At 40.5% G+C, this 22837-nt stretch overlaps 5 protein-coding genes across 8 annotated transcripts; 2 read left to right on the forward strand and 3 right to left on the reverse strand.

Annotated features, from left to right (window-relative positions):
• Nucleotides 1–47: 47 nt before the first annotated feature.
• On the reverse strand, nucleotides 48–11937 carry mef2b (myocyte enhancer factor 2b). Its single transcript, XM_089001423.1, has 9 exons — nucleotides 11806–11937; nucleotides 10824–11059; nucleotides 4288–4348; nucleotides 3828–4031; nucleotides 3677–3739; nucleotides 2685–2844; nucleotides 854–1090; nucleotides 679–787; nucleotides 48–541 (listed from the first exon to the last, which is right to left on the reverse strand). Exons 3-9 carry the CDS (start codon nucleotides 4339–4341, stop codon nucleotides 268–270), a joined length of 1101 nt encoding a protein of 366 aa, XP_088857549.1. The 5' UTR covers nucleotides 4342–4348; nucleotides 10824–11059; nucleotides 11806–11937; the 3' UTR covers nucleotides 48–267.
• On the forward strand, nucleotides 11694–15519 carry tmem221 (transmembrane protein 221). The gene is made up of 3 exons (XM_089001425.1): nucleotides 11694–12089; nucleotides 12944–13029; nucleotides 14438–15519. Exons 1-3 carry the CDS (start codon nucleotides 11797–11799, stop codon nucleotides 14983–14985), a joined length of 927 nt encoding a protein of 308 aa, XP_088857551.1. The 5' UTR covers nucleotides 11694–11796; the 3' UTR covers nucleotides 14986–15519.
• Nucleotides 13376–17221, reverse strand: borcs8 (BLOC-1 related complex subunit 8). 2 transcript variants are annotated; one of them, XM_089001428.1, is made up of 6 exons: nucleotides 17085–17221; nucleotides 16830–16942; nucleotides 15968–16032; nucleotides 15765–15872; nucleotides 15530–15594; nucleotides 13376–14082 (listed from the first exon to the last, which is right to left on the reverse strand). In XM_089001428.1, the coding sequence occupies exons 1-5, from the start codon at nucleotides 17119–17121 to the stop codon at nucleotides 15546–15548; spliced, it is 372 nt and encodes a 123-aa protein (XP_088857554.1). In that variant the 5' UTR covers nucleotides 17122–17221; the 3' UTR covers nucleotides 13376–14082; nucleotides 15530–15545. The 2 variants fall into 2 exon arrangements, with proteins under 2 accessions (XP_088857554.1, XP_088857553.1); XM_089001427.1 differs by lacking the exon at nucleotides 15530–15594.
• Nucleotides 17222–17265: 44 nt separating this feature from the next.
• rfxank (regulatory factor X-associated ankyrin-containing protein) lies at nucleotides 17266–20719 on the forward strand. Of its 3 annotated transcripts, none has more exons than XM_089000657.1 (9): nucleotides 17266–17414; nucleotides 17560–17634; nucleotides 18264–18365; nucleotides 18462–18527; nucleotides 19367–19467; nucleotides 19538–19663; nucleotides 20061–20127; nucleotides 20216–20296; nucleotides 20374–20719. In XM_089000657.1, exons 2-9 carry the CDS (start codon nucleotides 17568–17570, stop codon nucleotides 20427–20429), a joined length of 666 nt encoding a protein of 221 aa, XP_088856783.1. In that variant the 5' UTR covers nucleotides 17266–17414; nucleotides 17560–17567; the 3' UTR covers nucleotides 20430–20719. The 3 variants fall into 3 exon arrangements, with proteins under 3 accessions (XP_088856783.1, XP_088856784.1, XP_088856785.1); XM_089000658.1 differs by having other exon boundaries at nucleotides 20379–20719; XM_089000659.1 differs by having other exon boundaries at nucleotides 20216–20285.
• Nucleotides 20445–22204, reverse strand: nr2c2ap (nuclear receptor 2C2-associated protein). The gene is made up of 5 exons (XM_089000661.1): nucleotides 22126–22204; nucleotides 21958–22048; nucleotides 21770–21875; nucleotides 21421–21485; nucleotides 20445–21227 (listed from the first exon to the last, which is right to left on the reverse strand). The coding sequence occupies exons 1-5, from the start codon at nucleotides 22161–22163 to the stop codon at nucleotides 21099–21101; spliced, it is 429 nt and encodes a 142-aa protein (XP_088856787.1). The 5' UTR covers nucleotides 22164–22204; the 3' UTR covers nucleotides 20445–21098.
• Between the last annotated feature and the right edge of the window lie 633 nt (nucleotides 22205–22837).

Below are 22837 nucleotides of genomic sequence, written 5' to 3' on the forward strand. Positions count from 1 at the left end.
ATGTTATTGGAAATCTTAAATACATGTAACATTATTTACCTGCTGCATTGATTAATTTGTTTTTGTTAATTAACATTTCAAGAAATGTCACTTATTGAATTCTTATCATTCAATGTAAAAATTATGTAATTCACAAGAATAATTATATGATGCCTGGATGATACATGTGCTTCAAGTAATAGCTGATTTACTGATTGGTCAAATTCTCACATCGGGTTTCATTAGTTTAGGCATGTGTACCTGATAAAATGTCCATGAAATGCACAGCTATCGCTGCCAACCCTCACATAAGTGCGAACCTCGCAGCATTCCTCCATCTTCTCGATCGGGCAAGTACATTTGGCGCTCCGATATCGGGGAGCCGTGGAGGTCAGAGTTGGGCCTGCTCATGGGCGACTGGTCTTGCCCGAGGCCATGTCGAGGGGAATCGTCGGGAGAGACCACCTGCTGCTCAGGTGAGCTGCGCTCAGATTTGATGTGTATGCCGAGGCAAGAAGGATGCGTGAAGGTGGAGGAGGAAGAGCAAACACCGGTGGACATCCTGTGAACAACAAAAGGCGTTCTCAGGTATGTGTTATGAAACTCAATTTTATGTATGGAAATGTAAACAAGAGCCTTGCATCTATTCAAGTGCTTTAGCGAATCTAATATTGTGCCTCCATTCAAAATCACCCTTACCCTTGATTTACAGGCCCATGCAGCTGATGTGAAGGCTGTGTAGTTTGCCAGGAGTTCACTGCTCGTCGCTGCATACTCACAGAGTGGTACAAACTTGGTTGGCTGTGCTCTGAAAGAAAAATAGACAAATACCAAAGTCATACATGATGAGACGAGGAAATAAAGCGGGAGCTACCTGAAGCTCCAGGGGAGGCGAGGCCGTAACCAGCCAGCGTGTGACCCAACAGCCCGGCTTTGCCCACGGTGCCGTGCAGGCCCGTCTGGTACAGGAGCCCTCGACTCACGGCGGCATTCGAGCCGGCGCGTGAGCCTTGATGGGCCCCATTCGCTGGGAGGGTAAGAGGGGACGAAGGATGACTTGTCTTCGGGTGGAGCCCTCGGCTCATATGGGAGAAGACGGAGTAGCCGATACCTGCGGAGGGATGTGAAAAATATGATGCGAGCAACTGTCATACCTTCACACTTCTTCTTTCTCTTCCATCTGTTGCGGAGTGGATCAAACAAAATACTACAAGAGTTGAGGAAGAAATTTGACTTAGCCCGTTTGCTTTCTCATAGCGCTGTATTAGCGCTCCGTATCAAAGGATTCATCATTGCACCCATGTTGATATTGTTTTAATTTTTGATCCTGTCTTGAATATTTGTATCTTAATAAAACACTGATCGATACATCGCTGATCCCTAATGGAGATATTCACATTAAATATACAGTGATACCGCCTTTTACGAACGCTTTAGCTCATGAACAATTCGCGAGCATATAGTCTTGGCTGACGAACTAGTTTTCGGCGGATGAACCAAACCACACGCCGCCAACAGGACCAAAAAAGACTCCACCACAGGCTAGTGTTAAGCAGGACACAAGAAAATTACGATGGAGCAGAAGAAGGAGATAATCGAAAAACATGAACGAGGTGTGCGTTTGTGTGACTTAGCGTCCCAGTACCATGACCATAAGTCGACCAATGCTAACATCCTTAAGAACAAGGAAGCTATTAAGGGTGCATGTGTGGCTAAGGGTATTTACGTGTTGTCTAAGCAACGGTGTCAGGCAAGAGAAGAGGTTGAAAAAAACTTCTGTTAATTTGGATTACCGAAAAGCAGCTAGCAGGGGACAGTGTGAGTGACGGTATTATCGCCGAGAAAGCACGGCAACTTCACTCGGATATCAAGAGGCAACTACATCAAAGACCATTACAAAGGTAAATAAAACGACTTTATTATACAGCACAGTTTATTTCTTTAATTACAATACAATAGCACATTTATTATACATAAAATAAGGTATATTTTGTAGTTTTAAGGCTTATTTCGTAGAAAATTAGGTTTTATGGGGACCTGGGAATGGATTATTCTCATTTTAATGGTTTCTTATGGGAAATAAATGTTTGAAAGACGAACTTCTCGCATTACACACACCTTCTGGGAACCAATTAAGTTCGTAGGCTGAGGTATATATATTTTTTGTATTATTTCTGAACAAAATAAAGTTAACTAATTATGAGGATACATGCAAAATACTCATTAGTTTTAATTGAGTGACAATTGTTTTTCAATTCTTATGATAAGATCAAAATTGAAGGAAACTGTTGCTCGGACGGAAAAAAAATGTTTAATGCATGGCTTGGGAAAAATAAAATTCAATGAGGCAACCTCCCTATCCAAAAAAAACTGTTCGAATGAAAGTCATTATCAGTTTCTTTTTATATATGGATTGTAAACTGATTTAAGTGTCACAGTGGAGTCACTTTTAATGACATCATCACAAAAACAGGTGTGACAACAACTGCAGACAGAAACCGAAGATGGCCACAGCGGTGACAAAAAATAATAATAATCAAGTTTCATAAAATACACCCATCCACGCACATGCGTGACACACTTCCTTTCAAGTAATGAACAGTTTCGCACATTGTTTCAAGACGATAGGAACGACTTGTGTAAAGATAGATCACCGTCCAATAGACGAGTAAAAATCTTGATGCGTGTGGATGTTTCTTCTATACCTGAGTGCGGTGGCATGAAGGAGCCATGAGCCGCTGCCGGAACCGGGTTGGCGCATTTAAAGGCCGGTGGTCTGTGTGGGGCCATCCCGGGTCCGGAGGAGATGGGGAAGCTGTTCTCCGACACCGAGAATTGCGCTTCCGTGGAGCGCAGGGATGGAGCCTGGAGAATGATAGGATTAGATACGTTTACAAGTCACTTCATTAGAAATATGAAAAAAATATTGCTGCTATTTTGGGGGAAGAACTGGGAACTAATGAACATCTTGCCCCAAAATGATAAATAGTAATCAGAATATTTCAAAAGTTAACTCATTCACTGCCAGACAATGTGCAAAAATGTGTCCACGCCACTGCCAGGGTTTTTGGCATTCTCAGTCAAAATTCCAGGACCCACAGAATATTGAGTTTTAGGACTACATAAACATTCAATTCAGCATGAGAAACCTTAGACTCTCTTCTTTCATCAGAAAACTTTTATCCGTGTTAAATCCTCAGCTATGTGGGTCTGGCGTTATCTGAGCTTGAAATTGGGGCGGCTGTCCAATACAACACATACATATTGATTTATACAGTGCTTTAACAACGCTCTAACACAGACAAAAGGTAAATGCTGCCCCCTCGTGGAAGGGAAAAAAACATTGCCAAACGCCTGACCAGTGCTTTTTCGGCACCCCCAGCAAGAAAAACAAAACCCCCCAAAAATTCGGAAATGGCGCTCCATGTCACATGCACTTTTCAATTCCTGAATAAATTCGGGACTGGCAGCAAATGAGTTAATATAAATAATGCTTCCCAAAAATGTAACACAATTTCAAATTTTCCTTACAACTTCATTCAAAACTGAATGGCTTACAGGTAATTTCACTGTAACCCCCAAAAAATCGACTGATTTGAACTTTGTTACTTGTGTGCGGGTGTGCAGTGACATAAAGCCGCTGGCAATCCGCAGGCACATCCACCCTGTCGCCAAATTGAAATTTAGGGCCCGTCACCTGCATACTTTCCTCGCCGTCAAGCTCCGACGCATCCAGATCGAGGCCTTTCCTCCTCAGAGTCTGTAAGGCAAACACAAAATAAGAAGCAAGAGGGGACAAAACCACCAAAGCAGCAAAATGAAAATGAAAATTTGTGAAATCGCTCAACCTGCAGTATGTCAGTGTTGGTACGACTCTCATGTGGTTCGCTGTACTCGGTGTACTTGAGCAGAACTTTGTCCATGTCGGTGCTGGCATACTGAAAAAGTCGGTTGGTACTGTTGAAGATGATGAGGGCGATCTCGCAGTCGCATAGCACGCTCAGCTCGTACGCTTTCTTCATCAGGCCGAACTTGCGCTTGGTGAACGTCACCTGGAATTGAGTGAAAAAAATATCACACAGCATACCTCCATCAGAGAAAAAAAGTTATTTGTCGCTTCTGCCATTTAGTGGAAGAACATTTAATTATTCGGTCTCTCACTACACCATTGGCACAGATCTTTTTTTTGGTTCAAATAAATTACAGTATTTCAAAAACAATTCATTGAAATTGACAAATTTCCTGTGGGTTTGGGAATAAGTCAAAGTAAAAATTATGTTTTAAAAAAATCATTTGCATTCAGCTCACCTGTCGGTTTCTCTGGTCCACAATGCGAGAAATCTGTATTTTCTTTCTTCCCATCTTTCTTCTGGTGAGAAACCAATGTGAAAGCAGAGCAGAGTCAGTGTTTTTATTTTTTTAAGTTTCAGGTGTAAATTTAAAATAGTCGATTTAGTTGTCACAATTTTACTTGGACTGTTTGTTTGTTATGTGGAACACAGGCCATCATCTTTTACTTGCAATTTTGATATATTTCTTTTTGAAGTAGGCAATGTTTAGTAAACATTGAGGAAAATCTAATTTATTTTAAATGAGTGAATCTGTTAAAATCAAAAATAAGAAGATTTGTAAGGCCAGATTTCCCTACCTTCAACAAAACACACCGCCAAACATTTCTTTAGTGCACATGGATGCATAATTTCAAGTCGACCGCTTCTGCTGAGGCTTTTTTGGGGGACGAAAAAAAATGTCAGTAACTTGGACAAATGGACATCATCAGACGCACCGCAATCCACCCGTGTTATCCAGTATGCTGACCCTCTTGGGTTCTCACCAGGGCTTCTCAAGGCCATGCATGAGAGAAGAGTGGGCGACTCGTATATGTTCACAACTTGCCTCCCAAACGTATTGTTTTCCTTCAACTGTGAGTGTCTCACCATTGGCCAAACAACCTTTATTAAAAAAAAAAAAGTCATCCGTTCTAAAGAGTATTTTTAACCAGGTCTCATGGGACGAGCGAGGCGGTCACGCACTACTGCCAGCCCGACCCGGCCCGGCCCGGTAAGCCAGACAGTGGGTGTCAGACTGTGTGGACTTCAGGGGCCACGCGAACTTTGGCTTACATCGCCTCATGGGGGTAAAAATACACCAGGCTCTTACCACGGGGGCTTGAGACACTTGCAATGAATGAATGTTGTTTTCCCATAAGAGATGGCTACATGATAAAATATGTAGTAATGTTAAAGTAGATAGACAGTGATTGTATACAAGTTGATTTGAAGATTTTTTCCATTGAATGTTGGGGCTCAGTTGATATATTCAGCTGATTCTAAACCCTTTAACAATGGCTTAAAAAATGAGAGAAATTACTGTACGGGATATTAGTGACACTGAAAGCACCCAAAAAAAGTACAATATTCTGCCTGTGATATTGCTGTCTTAATCACATGTGTCAAACTCAAAGCCCGGGGGCCATATCTGGTCCGCCGTATCATTTTTTTGTGGCCTACGTGAGTAAATCAAGCTTGATAACTTGTCCATGATGCTTGCTCAAGTTTGAACCAAAATTTCAAATTGTCATATTACATTCCATCATCACATGGATATTGCAAGACGTATATTGTTACTTACTTATTGCATTAACGTAAACAATGGATGAAACATTAGTCTTGACTTCTGATTTGAAAACTAGTTCTCTACCAAATTTATTGTCCACTGAATATGCAAATGTAGATGTGATTAAACATTGATATGATTTTAGGTAAACCGAAACTACACCGTAGTCCGCACCAAAAATGAGTTTGACACCGCTGTGTAAAGATAACCCCTTACCTCACAAAGTTATTTTATGTATTCAATATATTTTGGTTAATTAACCAGTTATTTAATCAGTTGTCGGAATTGTAATCTGCCAAATATTAAAATCGGCCCAAAAAAATCCATTATTAGTCAGAAAGGACGGCAAAAGAGTGTTGTAATACCTTGAAGGCAGCAAAGGTCAGCACATGAGAACAATACAATGGAAATAAGAGGACAAAACATTCAGATTTATGTCTGACATGAAATGTGAAAAACCGATTCTCCATTGTTCGGAAATTTGGTCAAAAACCTCTTCTGAGATTTGTTTTAAAGGGGTTCATTTCATTTTATCTCTGTGGCAGAGTTCAAAAAGTAAAACTGGTGTCCATCCATCCACCCAATCACTTAAAGGACAATCGACGTCTCCGGACAAGTTGTTTCCATAATTTGTAAAATGGCTTCAAATGACTTCTACTGGCCGTATTTTAATAAGATTCCACCGCATATAGCTATATTTTACGTTTTAAGACTCGCGCTGAACATTCAGGAAGTCTTGTTTTTGAGCTGGTGAAGAGTCCTCACGTGACGTCAGAAAAGGACCGCCTCCTCACCGTAAAAAAGACGCATTGTAGCGTCTTTCCATCACGTCAATGTATTTTGCTGTACTGTTTTTTTTTGAAAACCTTGTGTTAGATCCAAAAGCCGCCAGCATGCTGACCCTCTTGGGTTCTCACCAGGGCTTCTCAAGGCCATGCATGAGAGAAGAGTGGGCGACTCGTATATGTTCACAACTTGCCTCCCAAACGTATTGTTTTCCTTCAACTGTGAGTGTCTCACCATTGGCCAAACAACCTTTATTAAAAAAAAAAAAGTCATCCGTTCTAAAGAGTATTTTTAACCAGGTCTCATGGGACGAGCGAGGCAGTCACGCACTACTGCCAGCCCGACCCGGCCCGGCCCGGTAAGCCAGACAGTGGGTGTCAGACTGTGTGGACTTCAGGGGCCACGCGAACTTTGGCTTACATCGCCTCATGGGGGTAAAAATACACCAGGCTCTTACCACGGGGGCTTGAGACACTTGCAATGAATGAATGTTGTTTTCCCATAAGAGATGGCTACATGATAAAATATGTAGTAATGTTAAAGTAGATAGACAGTGATTGTATACAAGTTGATTTGAAGATTTTTTCCATTGAATGTTGGGGCTCAGTTGATATATTCAGCTGATTCTAAACCCTTTAACAATGGCTTAAAAAATGAGAGAAATTACTGTACGGGATATTAGTGACACTGAAAGCACCCAAAAAAAGTACAATATTCTGCCTGTGATATTGCTGTCTTAATCACATGTGTCAAACTCAAAGCCCGGGGGCCATATCTGGTCCGCCGTATCATTTTTTTGTGGCCTACGTGAGTAAATCAAGCTTGATAACTTGTCCATGATGCTTGCTCAAGTTTGAACCAAAATTTCAAATTGTCATATTACATTCCATCATCACATGGATATTGCAAGACGTATATTGTTACTTACTTATTGCATTAACGTAAACAATGGATGAAACATTAGTCTTGACTTCTGATTTGAAAACTAGTTCTCTACCAAATTTATTGTCCACTGAATATGCAAATGTAGATGTGATTAAACATTGATATGATTTTAGGTAAACCGAAACTACACCGTAGTCCGCACCAAAAATGAGTTTGACACCGCTGTGTAAAGATAACCCCTTACCTCACAAAGTTATTTTATGTATTCAATATATTTTGGTTAATTAACCAGTTATTTAATCAGTTGTCGGAATTGTAATCTGCCAAATATTAAAATCGGCCCAAAAAAATCCATTATTAGTCAGAAAGGACGGCAAAAGAGTGTTGTAATACCTTGAAGGCAGCAAAGGTCAGCACATGAGAACAATACAATGGAAATAAGAGGACAAAACATTCAGATTTATGTCTGACATGAAATGTGAAAAACCGATTCTCCATTGTTCGGAAATTTGGTCAAAAACCTCTTCTGAGATTTGTTTTAAAGGGGTTCATTTCATTTTATCTCTGTGGCAGAGTTCAAAAAGTAAAACTGGTGTCCATCCATCCACCCAATCACTTAAAGGACAATCGACGTCTCCGGACAAGTTGTTTCCATAATTTGTAAAATGGCTTCAAATGACTTCTACTGGCCGTATTTTAATAAGATTCCACCGCATATAGCTATATTTTACGTTTTAAGACTCGCGCTGAACATTCAGGAAGTCTTGTTTTTGAGCTGGTGAAGAGTCCTCACGTGACGTCAGAAAAGGACCGCCTCCTCACCGTAAAAAAGACGCATTGTGGCGTCTTTCCATCACGTCAATGTATTTTGCTGTACTGTTTTTTTTTTGAAAACCTTGTGTTAGATCCAAAAGCCGCCAGCAGATGGGAGTCCAAGCTCCATGGAAGGAATTTATCAGCCTGTGGAAACGGGCTGATTCATTCCTCACAGCTCGGTGGCCATTTTCTTGCTTCTTTTTGGGAGAGACATTCCCCCCCGCCCGTTTGCCTCAAAATGACACAGAATAAATTCTTTAATCGATTGCAAACATGTATGCTTTCCTCTTCAGAACTATTTGAATCATATTCATAACTGGAGGTGTAACAAGAAAGCATATTCTCCGAATCTGAAGCCATTGTTTTGATTCACTAGCAATGCAAGATGTTTTGGCGTGACGTCACGAACTGGGGGCGGGACTTTCTGAAAATGCCCAATTTGCAGCTCCATTTTTTGCAGATTTTGGACACTAAGTCATTTTTGTTGGTGTTTTGCATTTGAATAACAATATCATACTGCATGTTTTGGGTATTTTAGATGCTATAAAACGTTTTTCTGGTGTCAGTTAAAAAACAAAAAAGTGACGTCGGTTGCCCTTTAAGTTCCTTCCCACTTGACCTCATGAAAGTTACAACTGGAGCCTATCTCAGGTGACTTTGGGCAAGAGGCGATCATCCAGAAATCACAGGGCACATAAAAACATACAAGCACCCACCCTCGTATCTTTTCTGGAATGTGACAAGGAACCTGGAGAAAATCCACCCAAATACGGGAAGGTCACGCAAACTCCACCCCGGAAGACCAGTGCCAAGATTGGAAACACGAACTTCAGAACTGCGCAGAGGTCTGCAATCTGTCCAGTACCACACGTCTGAAACCTTGACCTATGTGTCTCGTCTGGAGGAGTTTCCACTGGTTTTTCCCTCCTTCAATAATGCACATGTATTTCTATTTTTGGAGACTTGTCTCTACTACTGATGATGCCTGGGCGGATACGGCGGCAGTGTTTCCCATGACCCCTGACGTGTGCCGTGTACACAGGCATCTTGGGCATTTTGCGAGGAAATGCCCAGCGTATTACCTTATAAAGTGCAGGGATAATCGTATTTATAATGAGTTTGATCAATGGTCAGGGCGGATGTTAATTGGGAGTCATTGAATTGACGTGATTGTGATGTTGAATAATAAAGCTAATGATAAAAAAATAATTTAAAAAAAAGGAAGAGTTTAATTTGTCCTGGAAAAAAAATGTACATTAGAGTAAAATTCAGTGTGAAGTTGAAATCATCATCTTGCAGGATGCCAGCAATTTCAGTAATACTTAACTGGATGGTCCGTCCAATGTTCCTTGATAAAAAAATACAAATACACTCAGTGACACCGCAAAAAAATTTTGCTCTCCAAATTCTACTATGAACACGTAATGAAATATAGTATACAAATAGTTGATGCGGCCCGGTAGTCGAGTGGTGAGCACGCCGGCTTCACAGTGCAACAGTCGCGAGTTCAAATCCTGCTCCGACCTCCCTGTGTGGAGTTTGCATGTTCTCCCCAAGCCCGCGTGGGTTTTCTCTGGGTCCTTCGCTTTCCTCCCACATTCCAAAAACATGCATGGCAGGCTAATTTAACACTCCAAATTTTCCCTAGGTGTGAGTGTGAGAGCGTATGGTAGTTTGTCTCAGTGTGTCCTGTGATTGGATGGAAACTAATTCAGGGTGTCCCCCGCCTCGAGTACACAAAGACGGCTGGGATAGGCTCCAGGACCCATGTGAAGCGGTATGGAAAATGAATGAATGAATGGAAAATAGGTGAGATTTTTTCTCAAACAACAACAAAAACATTATTCATATCTTATTCATAAGCAAGCGTAACATTAAATGCAAATTCTGATCGACATCATCGCTCTTCAATAGAGAGAAGAAAACAAAAAAATGTAATTATTTGTCCCAAAATAGAAATCAAAAATCAAACTGCTCTTAAAGATTAAACGGGATCAACTTAAATACAACAGAATTTGTTAGATGCAGCCATTTCTGTTTTTTTTGGGGGGAAGGGGGACAGCAACAGCGGCAACGCATTTTAAGAATCACTAGTAGTCGACAACAATAACTTCAAAAGTGCATCCAATTAATTCAATATTTGTTGCACCTAAATATAAGGTGTCAAGCAGATGCTTGCGTAAATAGCACAATGGCTCCCGACTAACGTAGAAATGACTGGAAAGGTTGCAGTCTCAGAGCACAGTAGAAGCCGAATAATAAAAGAAAAATGTTGATGAATCCTTTCTCAGACTGAGCATGTACAGTATGAGGGCGGCTATAAAGATAGAAATGTTTGTTAGTTTACTTCATCACAGCATATGCAATGAGGTCAAGCGGTTCAACAACGGGCCTTAGCCAAGTGCAATAATGTCCAGGAAATATTTGTCTAATTTTAACAGGAGATAATTGAATTGCCCAGATATTTTTGATCATGTCAGCGTGGCAACCAAACTGAATCTGCCTCCCAACGAATCTAACTGGAAGAGGATGCAATTTTGCACGCCCGAAAAAGCGGACGCAGCGTTTCCAACTAAGTTTTTTAAAAAAGATTTCCCCGCACAAATTAACCTGTTGACCCGCTGACGTCTGTTTAACAATAGCCTGGAGTTGCATAGCATCTTGTTTTATTAATAAAGCCTTTCCTTCTTGCACAGCAACTCGTTATTTGGCCGCAGAAATGAAATAGGCGGAAATCTCACCTCTCTCCGTTCACACTCGAAGGTGCTTGAACATCAATGAAGGCACAGGAGAGGTCCGGTCCAAAGGAGGAAGTGTGTGTGATTGTCTGAGAGTGTCAACCTGATGTAGAACAAGAGCACTGCCCTCACACAGCTGGCTGACTGTACCCGCCCTCCTCGTTCTCCTTATGTCACCATGGATGCAAGCATATCAGGCACAGATTTCCTTTTTGGCCATTTTTTCATCAATGGACCACCTAAAACACATTATAGTTCAGTTAATAAACATGTTTCTTGGTGGATTTTTTTAGAGTGCGATTAAATCTGAAGTGGGCAAACTAACTTTTAAACTGAAAATGGACAAGGTCATTGTAAATGTTAAATGTGTATTAAAATTGTTTATTTTTAATGGAATTGGATTGGATTTACCTTTATTAGTCTCGCAGTGGAGACATTTACATTTCACAGGAGCAAAGTTATGAAAGGAAGATGAAAGGAATGAAAATAGAAAAGCAAAATACAGGAGCTGCTGGAAAGGCAGCCACTCTGGGGCGCCATCTTGAAGTCAAAAAAACAAATTAAACACATTTGAACAAATTGATTGCACAACAGGCACAGCACTCAAACAGCCTGCTTGTAATTTTTCCCCTACAATGTGTCAAATTTGCAGCTTTGCTTACCTTTTGACTTGACATGAAACAACCATTATCTTTCCAAATATGTCAACTTCGATGCCTTTGTGTGACTATCCCAGTGTCTCTACATGGGTGTTGGTAGAAGATAAACAGGCCTTAAATTACTGTGTAAAAAAATTATGCGACTGGGAAATTAGTAATCTGGGGATTGGCAACACATCACATGGGCAAACGGAATATTGAAGAGGAGGGACGTTCACGCACACTCGGAAACAGCGCAATATTTAATTTCGGCGCATTTTTTTTAATGGACTGCCTCAACCGAAGACAACGTTTGAACTTTTAATTGCGATAAAAAGATGACTCACTTTTACAGTCAGCGGTCCATGGTTGTCCTGTCTGCACTAGGGATTCTATCGGCCATTATGTCGGTTTTGTCGGTCATTCTGATCTTCCAGCTCCAGCCTCAACACACAGCCATAAAGGACTACACTCCATCGGTCGTACCTCCGAAAGTTCGGGCCTTCTTGTCGCCGGTGTCCACGGTGCTCTCGGCTCTGTCGCTCACTCTTTACCTGAGCTCGGTGGTGGTTTGTCTCCTCCATGCCTACTTTTCCACTGAGGTGTGTCGAGGAGAACTGGATACCGAAAGGTAATACAGTATTTATATAAAAATCACCTGGCGTATATATAAAGGCTACCTCTCGCCACATTTGGCATTTTCCTCTATTTAAATTGCACAAAAAGTAGTTCCAGTTAGGTTTAACAAGCCGCGGCACGTTTTATGGAGTATCACACCTGCGACCGAACTATAGTCAATTAATATACGGTATTCATGCGCGCTTTTCGTCGTTTGGATTCCAGCAAAGACTTTAACAACACAGTGTAGCGAAGAGTGTAGATTGGAGAAAAAACAATTCTTGAGCCTTCTATTGACTTTACAATCCATGAGATTTTCTCACAAATTAATAATCTCCACAGTGAATGTTGAATATAATTTACAATTTCAACCGAATTAAAACGCACTATAGTGTATGAACTAAGGAGCTAATAAGTCACATACAGTATATGTGTCATCAAATCTAAAGGACGTATCTTTTTTTAGGTCTGATTGCATTTATTATTGTATTGAATTAGTGTAAATGCCTAAATCTATCTGAACATTTGATAAAACCGTGAATAAATTGTCATTGAGGAAAATGCGAATAAAGTCACACACTGTCCTCCAAGGCCGAGCCCTCTTTGTTCCTGCCTCTCAATTCCAATAAGACCATTAAAACAGTCACCTTTTCATTCCAGTCTGATCACGGCCTCTTGCTTGCCCTTTCCCTCATAGGCTTACAAATCCAGAGTGCCCCCATTCCTCTGGGAACGTGTGAAACAGTCTGACTAGTAATGTGCTTCTACATTTGTTGACACATACCTCACACGTGCAATGGAGATAGTTTGTGCGCACAAAAACAAAGTCAATGAATGTACATTATTGTATGATGGTTGTCTCCACAGAGCAGACTGGTTCTTGTTGGACAGCCAAGCCGTGCGACATGTGGCCATCGGATTGTTCTGCCTAGGAGTTTCGGTCTATTTATCAGGTATAACCAAAAGGTGGAAATATCACAATCTTACAGTCACCATATTTTGCAGAGTATCCCAGTATCACGATATCACACCTTGTGTGATAAAACAATATGCCAGAAAAAATATTGATGAAAAGGAAGACAGCTTCCTAATTGTAAATGAATATTTGAAGTGTCATCCTTTGGCAAAATTGATATTTTAAGCTTTCTTGTGTAGTGTTAGCGAAATGTCACAATGTTGCGATTTGGTGCAGGTGCATTATAAGTTTAATGCATGCAATCACAGCAGACCACCTGTATACAAGACCTCATCTGAAATTAGAATGTTGTGAAGTTGTCACAGTGAATACTAAAAAGGGAGAAAGTAATTATGCATTTATTTTAGCATAAGCCCTACCTATGGAGACAAAAACATTCATGTCTATGTATAATACAGATTAATTTGCTTGTTAGACAAAAACATGGGAAGAGGATCTTAAAAAATAAGCAAATATTAAATAAAGCACACTATTCATATATTTTTTTAGATTAAAAAAAACCTTTCAACGCAAGTATTGATACATTTCGGCAGTGTACCAACACTGTACTGTAGTGCTAATGACACATTGCTGCAATTGACATTTGATCCTGATGTTTTGATTCTACATCGCAAGCAGTAACTGTACATCACAATATCAATATTTTTCTGCACCAAACTGTGATCGAAAAACAACAACAGCAGGGAATGTCCTTTCCAGTGAATTTACAAAATGCCGCCAGGGAAGTCAATAGCAGAGTGCGCAAAGGGCACTGTTGTTCTTGTTCCACAAGCTCAAGAGAACAAAGCAGTCTTTGAGCAGTGTCCATATTTTTTTTTTCAAAGCCGAAACTGGCAGCACCCAGTCTGCTGTTCCACTGAGCAGCTTGCGCTTGGAGAAACAGGGCTTGAAGGTGAACGAGATTAGGACCTTTCCCACTGCACTTCAATCAAGCACCATAAAATGACACAATGCAGGGAAGGGTTATCACATTCCAGAGCTGCGCTTCTCTCCAGCATCCCTTGGCATACTCGGATCCACCGTCCTTTTTCTGCATAATAAAATAAGACAAAAAATAGTGTAAGGCACTTCAGTTTCAGGTCCAACTGTCCAAAATGATATGAATATATAGCATCACATGAAACCAATCCATTGGCTCCAAAGAAAACCAACTGTGGATATTATGCTACACCAAATAGGTCAGATTTTCTTTTCAGTGATACGAAGTGAAATGCCATTTATTTGGTTACACCCCCCTGCCGCCCCCCCCCCCCCCAAAAAAAAAAAAAAACAAAACAAAACAAAAACACTGAAACACTTTAAACTCCTAATATCGGAAACAATTCCACATGTTTTTGCACGGTTAACCCCAAAGTCAATGAAGTAACTACCCTCATCTCTTTCAGCTATGTCTATTTTTATGCTACTCATATTTGAGGCGGAGACAGGAATTGCCAGCGCCTCCGTCCTGGCCTCCGGCATCTTGATCCTTCTGGTCGTGGTGATCCATTCTCTTGTCAAGTTTTCCCAAGTGACTAAACGAGGCAGAGAAGACCACCTCGAAAATCTCTTTCGCAACGAACACAGAAGCAGCAACAACAGTCCCGTGTCGTGGCCCTGTGAGCTCAAAATTGGTGTGGACAAACTGCGGGTCCCCCGCAGACCGTCCAATCTCCAGAATCACATGTCATTCACACCTTCTGGCAGTCCCAGACATCAGCAGCGGCACCACCCGCAGGAGGAGTTCCTCCCTGTTGGTGAAGAATCGCAAGGCCACTCGGGCAATGTGGACAGCTACAGCGGAGGTGGCGGCTGTCCTCGCTCACACAGGAGTTTATCTTCAGACTCAATTTTACTAAAGGCTACTAAACCCTGGAATGGCGTCAACAACGAGATGAGGAGTGTCCTGGCGCGCAAGTCCGGGATTTCGGCAAAAGACTCCACCCTTGTGTGACAAAAGGCTGATGAAGAGAATGATTTCCATAAGTCAGCTTGGATATACTACTGACAGGAAATAGCTTTAATGATTCCATCCTATTTGGAAACTTAGCTAAAAATCAACCCACATGGCTCTAGAAATTATTGTAAATTACTTAATCAATTCATCCAATTGTGATAATTTAGTATGTACATTGTTTTCTACAATGATTGCCCACCGTGTGTGCTATGAAAATTATTCGATCCGCCACAGGGAATTATTCAATTTCACTAAATTTGCCTAAAAAATATTAATTTTGTTTGTGTGTCTATACCAGCAATGTATCATGACAGACAGAATAAATGACTGCTCTTCCGTGAAATGGCCTGTGTACTGTATATCCGTTGCAATTCATGAAACAGAAACATAATTTTGTCATCAAATAAAAAGGCACAGTTTTATATAGACAATGTGTATTTGTAAGTAAATTGTGATGAGATAGTCATAATTTCAGTTTCTTGCTGCGAATTCCAGTCCCTCTAAAATTATTCCTGCTCAGGAGACCCCATTAGGTACTGACCTTGGACATAGCTGTGTCATGAGGAGGACGAAGTGGATGAGGCACATGAAACAGCAACATGGGGACTGGGAGAAAGGTTGGCATCATGCAAATGAAGATGGGTGGGAGAGGGGATAAAAACAAAACAAACACAAAAAAAACTCAGGAAATGTCACACCAAAAAAAACGGCTGGGTGATAACTTCAAAAAGACATAATGGTTTCAGATATATCACCATACATTATCGTTATCTTACCTGCGTCCTTGGGAGTTGCTGATTTGCTCCTTCATGCTGATGGCTTGTCGCAGGAGGCTGTCAATGTTTTTGAAATACACAGTACCGTTGGCCATGCTTCTTACGGCACTGTATAAACAAGAATATAAGATCAGGAAAGGGCTTAAAAAGCATTGATGGGAGTCAGTAAGATGCAGTCAGGTCTATAAATCATCATGACAAACCTGCATGCATATTCAACAGAGTAGATGGCTCCTTGACTCTGCTCCTCCCAGCTTTGCATATCTGTCTATGGGAGAAATGATGGCAAGTAAGACAGAAATAAGGATTCATGTTAGTGGCACTCTACATGAGGATGGGCCCTAATTTGTCACCATGTGCATTATCCGCTTAAGAAACGAGACAGATCCGGTAGTAAGTAGCAAATGAATATTCCCACAGCATCATTAAAGTCACTGAAGTGAAAATTAATGTCTTTACATTTTACACACCGGAGAAAAAGTGTTAATGACACGGCCGAACTGATTTCAAAGTATATAAAAACAGGCTTAAAAAAACATGCCCACTTTTGAAAACTGTGGGCATGTTTGATGAATGAGTTGAACCCACGCTTCACTCTCAGTCATCACTTTGACAGCCCGTAAAAATGGATACTACTTCGTCTAGCTTTTTTCTTATGCCTACAAATAATTGGATGCTTAAGATGAAAACAACTTCACTTCAACTGTCCACTGGGTATTACGCCTTCTTTTCCTTAACAAGGTGCTCTAAAGTGGCCATACTACAAGGTCCACAAACTAACTGTCAAAAAAGACTTACGACACACTATTCTGTCTTTATACCTCCAGACTCATTCGGTGCGTTATTTAACGAAGAAAAAAAGAGTCAAAATACTAGAAATTATTGCAACTACAGTTTATGCAACCATAACAAATACTGTAAACTTGAAACCAAACGAAATCACAGAAAAGGACAAAACTATGAATACATCTGTTGAATTGGATCTGTGTGTGTGTGTATCCAACTAAGTGTCGCACGATCATTTAATTGTCGTTAAATGTGTATTGGGCTGGATTTATACACTACCTTGTGCTGCACCAGCTCGGGAAGGGATCTCCTAACATGCTCCTGCAGCCTGTACAACGCCACGGACGGTTCGTTAGCCAGGACGTACATGCTCTCCGTGAACTTGTCACTCACTATAAGCAAAAACAAGAGATACAAAAATAAAGTCACGTGTCAAAAATAAATTAAAACAGTGGCGCAACACACGAAGTCAAAAGACTTGAGCGAGTTATCTTGCTCACCTCCATACAAAAGAGTCAAATCCGTGACACTTACCTCGCCTAACTTTGAGTTGCATCTCTTGGTCTTCCATGATAAAAGATGAAAATTACATCCACAAATAAAGAAACAATGAGGGGGAAACTCGACAATTGGCTCTCCGATAGGCACGACTTCCGTATTTTCAATGGGTGGTGTGCAACGCCAAAGTCTTCCGGACAGGAAATCAAAGCACAAGTCCATAAAAATTTGGCCTCGCAAAAAATTAAAGCTCCCGAACACGGAATTTCTTCAAACCTAACATGATTTGATTTCACCGTTTCGATAGTTAATTTTCGTTGATAATACTAAATGTATTTATCAACTCACCCTCGACTTTCGAGACAGGTGAAGTTAACCTACTTTCACTTTTGCCTCAATGAAGTTAGTGCAAATTTGGCACTAAAACTTAATGTGGTAAAACTTCAATATTGCGATTGAATTTCTACTTTTAACTCTTGTATGCAGTGAACGTGTTCACTTTTCTTTGCAGCGGCAATAATGGATGCTGGAGGAGAGGAGGACCAAAATGATCACACATCAAGTGCAAAATCGTTTGAACACAGTGGTGAGATGAACAAAGCGTGTGTGTTATAGGATGTACATACTGTACTTAATTTTGAAACTAATTATTGAATGCTCAATATACAGCAGTGTACGTACCATTGATACAAACATATATAATTTTACAATTCATATTCTAAGAATATGCTTATTGTTGTTGTGGTTTGCAAAGAGTGGGGTTACTGATATTTCACCTTTCTCAAATGATGTACTTTGGACAGAGGCGAGAAACACTCCGGAGTGGTTACATGGTACATGTTGACAAACAGAACCATTCATATTTGCATTAAAACCACTTGCATAGTATGCATGTTTTGGAATTTAAAAAGAAAGAAATAATCCAAGAGAGCGAGGGTCATGACAACATGCAAACTCCACCCAGGAAGGCCAGAGTCGACATTTAAAACTTTAATCTCAGAATTGTGTGGCAGATTAGGAAACACGTGTTCATAGTGTTACAAAGATAATTAGAATGATACTTAGTTTGCTGGCTACAAACGGTGTCAACAGAAGCTTTCTCAGAACATTCAGATATTTTCTCATCACCTGAAACATTTAGTCCATTCTTAATTTTTCATGTAGTTTTAGTCAAATGTCCTCTTATTTTAGCCTGACCTAATTTTGTGTCTATAGAGATTGCTGATGTGGACAAAGAGGGCCTCTCCAACCATTTAGACACACTCACAAACAGGCAACGTGGCAATGAAGTTAATGCACGTCCAGCAAAGTTAGACTGTGAGTTTATACAATCATTTTAAGTAGTACTTTTATCTTTTCGTAAGTGCCTGACTGAATTTATGTACTGTATTTATTTGACCTTCCCATTATAAGCTCTGTCCATACATCAGCTTGCTGCCCAGGGCGAGGTTTTACAAGTGGAAGTGCAACTAAATAAAGGTGAGGCATTTAGCAGTGACTGAGTGGCATTACAGGCAGCCCGGTAGTCGAGTGGTTACCACACCGGCTTCACAGTGCCGAGGTCGCTGGTTCACGTCCCGGTCCTTGCATGTTCTCCCTGGGCCCGCGTGGGTATTCTCCGGGTCCTCCGGTTTCTTCCCACACTCCAAAAACATGCATGGCAGGCAGATTGGCCACTCCAAATTGTCCCTGAGAGTGACTGTTGTATGTCTTTGTGTGCCCTGCGATTGGCTGGCAACCAATTCAGGGTGTGCCCCGCCTCGTGCCCGAAGACAGCTGAGATAGGCTCAAGCACCCCCCGTGACCCTAATGCAGAATAAGCAGTACGGAAAATGGATGGATGAACTGGCATTACACGATTCACATATTATTTGGCAAAGGCCTCTCAAACCGCGCTCTATGGAGTGTAGATGGTGGGTCACAATATAATATGTATGAATAATATGAAATATTGTGATAATGCAATATTTTTCATTAAAAAATGCCCATTTTTGAACGACAGTAAAGTCTCGTTATATCGATATTCAAGGGATTCCGAAAAAATATCGATATAACCGGGACTATCGATATATCCGACCCTGTTTGCATGTAATTTTCTCCGTGCGTGCATAGAAATAGTATCGATATAACCGGGACTATCGATATATCCGATATCGATATAACGAGACTTTACTGTATTTTGGTAAAGTACAAACACGGGAGTTATGCTTAACAAGGATAATGTGTTTTTAGGGGAAAAAATCTGCCATGTAAAGAGTCCCTGGAGTCACAAAACTAGATTTGTTACCTCTGGATTGTAACGTTTGCTTGTTTTGCAGACATATCATTGCTGAGCAAACAGGACGAAAGGGGCTTCACTCCTCTTATGTGGGCGGCAGCGTTTGGAGAGAAAACAGTAGTGGACTTGCTCTTGGAAAAGGTTGGAAGGCAAGAGGAAGAAGTCTTTTCGTGGCAATCACTCACTGATGCTGTTGTAATTCATGTGCCAGGGCGCAGACCCCAAAATAGTTGCAAGGGACCGTGAAAGTGCCCTGACGCTGGCCAGTTCCGGAGGATACGTGGACGTCATCGAGCTTCTGCTCAGACGTGGGGTTGATGTCAACACCTACGACTGGGTAAACTTGCATAGGATCTGCAAATTGTCCCTGTTGGGCAGAAACTATAACAGCTAACTGTAGTCTGAGAAATATAAAATGTCAACTCTTTGTTCACATTGCAAGAGCTGGGTGGTATTATTCCACCTCAAGATTTTATTTATTGCATTATTCATGGCGCTAAGACCTTTGTAAAAGAGTTTGGGACAATAATAGAAGTACAAGTCGTAAAATATGATAGCCATAGAAGGTACAATACTAACTTGGACAATGTGGCGTTTGGTAACTCAAGGAAGATGGAATAAAAAAAATAATCTAGAAAAGTATGGTATTCATTTTTTAGATGTCATGATACCGCCCAACAGAGATAAACTAATTGGAAATGCTTGCAGATTGAAATCTGATGTTTTGATTGCAGAATGGAGGAACTCCGCTTCTGTATGCTGTTCGAGGAAACCATGTTAAATGCGTTGAGGCACTCTTGGGTACATTCATTTAACTGTACATTGCATGCATATACAGTATGACAGATGTCCAATTGCTATCCGAATTGATCATTGTATTCTTTTGTAGCCAAAGGAGCGGACATGACTACAGAGTCTGATTCTGGTTACAGCGCAATGGCCTTGGCTGTTGCCTTGGGGTACAAAAAAAGTAATTATCGTGTTTAAATGAGAAAGCATTTAACGCTATCGGTACAATACGTATTACCTTTTTTCTGTGTGTTGTAGTTCAGAAGGTGTTGGAGGACCACATTCTTAGACTCTACAAGCCAGCATGCCGATAAATTACAGTGACAATGTGAAAGTGATTTTTTATTTCCTTTTTATGCAAGGCAGTATAATATTTGCCAACTGTGCAGGAAGATAGTTTGTCCGTAGACCAGCAACACTGAATGTAAACAAGATGATTTTTTTGAATTGTGCGATCTGACAGAATCATGATTCATTTCTACAAGGTGGCACTTCACTAAAATTCAATTGATTAACTGGCTGAAAAATGGGTGTGCCTAAAATGTATTATTTTAAGGAACGTCTGTATAAGCTCTCAGTCGTACACGAGTGGTCCATCTGTACTTCTTTAATGTAAAGAAGTACAGATGGACCACCCCATCTGTACTTCTTTACTTTAAAGAAGTACAGATGTTTTAAGGAACATTTTTGAACTAAAAAAAAAAAAGAACAACATGATGACAACTCGTAGACCTGCAGTGTAAATCTTGCTTGAATAGAAATATAAATCCACCATTGGAGGCTCTACAACTGAATTTTTATGGGTTTAAACTTCAGTTGTTGCTGTGGTCTCTTGAGATTTGCATCATCAGTACTTTTGCCCATTGTAGTGTCCATCCATTCTCTGTACAAAAAAACAGCATTCCAATCCATTCAGAAGGTGGCAGCAAAGACATCCCACAACTCTGATGTCCTGTGTATTGTTCCCATATTCATAGTCTGGGTCACGAGGATTTCTTCCCCAGGATGTCCAACGTATAAACAATAATTCTCCCGAAAAAGTCGCTGCTATTCTCAAATGTTATTTTTACTCTGTCCACGGGAGCCGCCTCCTGTATGGGAAAGCAGTGGGTGTGTAGTTAAGGCAGTCTCTGGGTTTCAGTCATAGAAATAACACCGGCGATGACAAACACACTCAGTAACAATATTATTGAGCACTGAATAACTTTGCGTGTTAGAGGGGTACCCTCGCTCACGACACATATGTTAAAAAAAAGTTAACTAAAAGACTTCAAATTTGATACTGGCAAAAATAATGAAGGATATCTGAAGAGAGTTGTTGTCCTCAGGGTAAAAATGACTGATCACAGTGAAATCTCCATCTGAACAACCTGCAGGGAAAAAAACAGGAAAGAGAATCTGAATACAGTACATGCTAAGCCAAAGGTTGGTACTTTTTAGACTTCGTTTTGTTGAAATTAACATTTTTACAGGTTCCATAAATAAATTGTGGCAATTAAAGTGAAGAGCAAAGACAGGATTCAAAAGAAGATTTTGATAATTCCTGGATAGGGAAGGAGGAAGAAACAAAAGTATATCGACAATTATTTTATGTCTACTGTGTTTACATATTAAATGAGAACTAAATCTAACATTATTAACGTGGCTATTGTACCTTCCAACCTGCATGTTTTGGCCGAGAAGCCTCCCTGGAACTGAACTTTTAACTCAGACATGTTAACTGACTGAGGGAAATCCAAAATCAACCATTGACAGTCACCCTAGACAAAACACAAACATTCATCAACACGACTCAAATGACAGATTAAGAACAGAAGGACCGACATTGCTTGAACGACTTGCCTGGTCTGAGTTCCAGCACGTCTCCTCGTTGCTATCAAACATGAACTTCTTTCCAAACTGCTTCACATCTCTATTTAGCACTGAGCTCACCCTGCACATTATCAAAACTTCACGTTTCATTCCCCATATTCATACATTCCCAATGCATACATGTTTTTCTTTTCCTACCTGTATTGTGTCTCTCTGCATATCAAAGATTCGGCCATGTTAATTGTGTGACATTCTATCGTCAAGCGGTTCAGTGTCGCGAAACTGTTTCCGACAGTTTGCCGTTACAATTAGCTGCCGCTAGATGGGTGTCGGGTGCCTTCATTGAAAATGAAAAATAAAAAACAATCCCGGAAAAAATATCTAAAAACAGTGAGACCTCAACTTACGAACTTAATTGGTTCCCAGGCAGAGTGTGTAAGGCGAAAAGTGTGTATCTAAAAAAAAAATCCCATAGGAAACCATTAAAATGGGAATAATCCGTTTCCATAAAATATACTTTTCAATTAAATAAGCCTTAAAACTACACCCAACATACCTTATTCTATATATAATAAATGTGCTATTGTATTGTAATGAAAGAAATACACTGCATTGTATCATAAAGTCACTTTATTTACATTTGTGATGGTCATTTATGGCTTGATGGAATGGCGTTGGAGGTCGAAGGTCAAAGGGAATTGCTGTTTGGAAAGAGAGGCGCATTACATGAGGACTGTGAGTAAAGACATAAACTGTGCTGTAAAGTAAAGTTTTATTTACCTTTTTGATGGTCGTTGATGGCTTATGGAAGGAGAGTCACCTTCCATAAGGACTGTTGGTAACAACCTCTGGTGCTGTTCGGTCGTGTGCTTCCGCCAAAGATCACTCTGCCAGCCGTGGTGGGTGTGTA

This window comes from Hippocampus bargibanti, linkage group LG07 (assembly GCF_051943395.1).
Source record: "Hippocampus bargibanti isolate YZ-2025 linkage group LG07, ASM5194339v1, whole genome shotgun sequence".
Lineage (NCBI taxonomy): Eukaryota > Metazoa > Chordata > Actinopteri > Syngnathiformes > Syngnathidae > Hippocampus > Hippocampus bargibanti.

Excerpts from the sequence above, each read along its gene's own strand:
- mef2b (XM_089001423.1), bottom strand. The coding sequence starts at position 4,341 with ATGGGAAGAAAGAAAATACAGATTTCTCGCATTGTGGACCAGAGAAAC. Across the intron at positions 4,032-4,287 it reads TGGACCAGAGAAACCGACAG|GTGACGTTCACCAAGCGCAA; the intron begins GTGAGCTGAATG and ends ACTCAATTCCAG. Across the intron at positions 788-853 it reads CGCCTCCCCTGGAGCTTCAG|AGCACAGCCAACCAAGTTTG; the intron begins GTAGCTCCCGCT and ends TTTTTCTTTCAG.
- tmem221 (XM_089001425.1), top strand. The coding sequence starts at position 11,797 with ATGACTCACTTTTACAGTCAGCGGTCCATGGTTGTCCTGTCTGCACTA. Across the intron at positions 12,090-12,943 it reads GGAGAACTGGATACCGAAAG|AGCAGACTGGTTCTTGTTGG; the intron begins GTAATACAGTAT and ends TTGTCTCCACAG. Across the intron at positions 13,030-14,437 it reads AGTTTCGGTCTATTTATCAG|CTATGTCTATTTTTATGCTA; the intron begins GTATAACCAAAA and ends CATCTCTTTCAG.
- borcs8 (XM_089001427.1), bottom strand. The coding sequence starts at position 17,121 with ATGGAAGACCAAGAGATGCAACTCAAAGTTAGGCGAG. Across the intron at positions 16,033-16,829 it reads CCGAGCTGGTGCAGCACAAG|ACAGATATGCAAAGCTGGGA; the intron begins GTAGTGTATAAA and ends TTTCTCCCATAG. Across the intron at positions 15,873-15,967 it reads TCTGTTGAATATGCATGCAG|TGCCGTAAGAAGCATGGCCA; the intron begins GTTTGTCATGAT and ends TTGTTTATACAG.
- rfxank (XM_089000657.1), top strand. The coding sequence starts at position 17,568 with ATGGATGCTGGAGGAGAGGAGGACCAAAATGATCACACATCAAGTGCA. Across the intron at positions 17,635-18,263 it reads AAAATCGTTTGAACACAGTG|AGATTGCTGATGTGGACAAA; the intron begins GTGAGATGAACA and ends TTGTGTCTATAG. Across the intron at positions 18,366-18,461 it reads ACGTCCAGCAAAGTTAGACT|CTCTGTCCATACATCAGCTT; the intron begins GTGAGTTTATAC and ends TCCCATTATAAG.
- nr2c2ap (XM_089000661.1), bottom strand. The coding sequence starts at position 22,163 with ATGGCCGAATCTTTGATATGCAGAGAGACACAATACAG. Across the intron at positions 21,876-21,957 it reads CGTGCTGGAACTCAGACCAG|GGTGACTGTCAATGGTTGAT; the intron begins GCAAGTCGTTCA and ends TGTTTTGTCTAG. Across the intron at positions 21,486-21,769 it reads CAAAACATGCAGGTTGGAAG|GTTGTTCAGATGGAGATTTC; the intron begins GTACAATAGCCA and ends TTTTCCCTGCAG.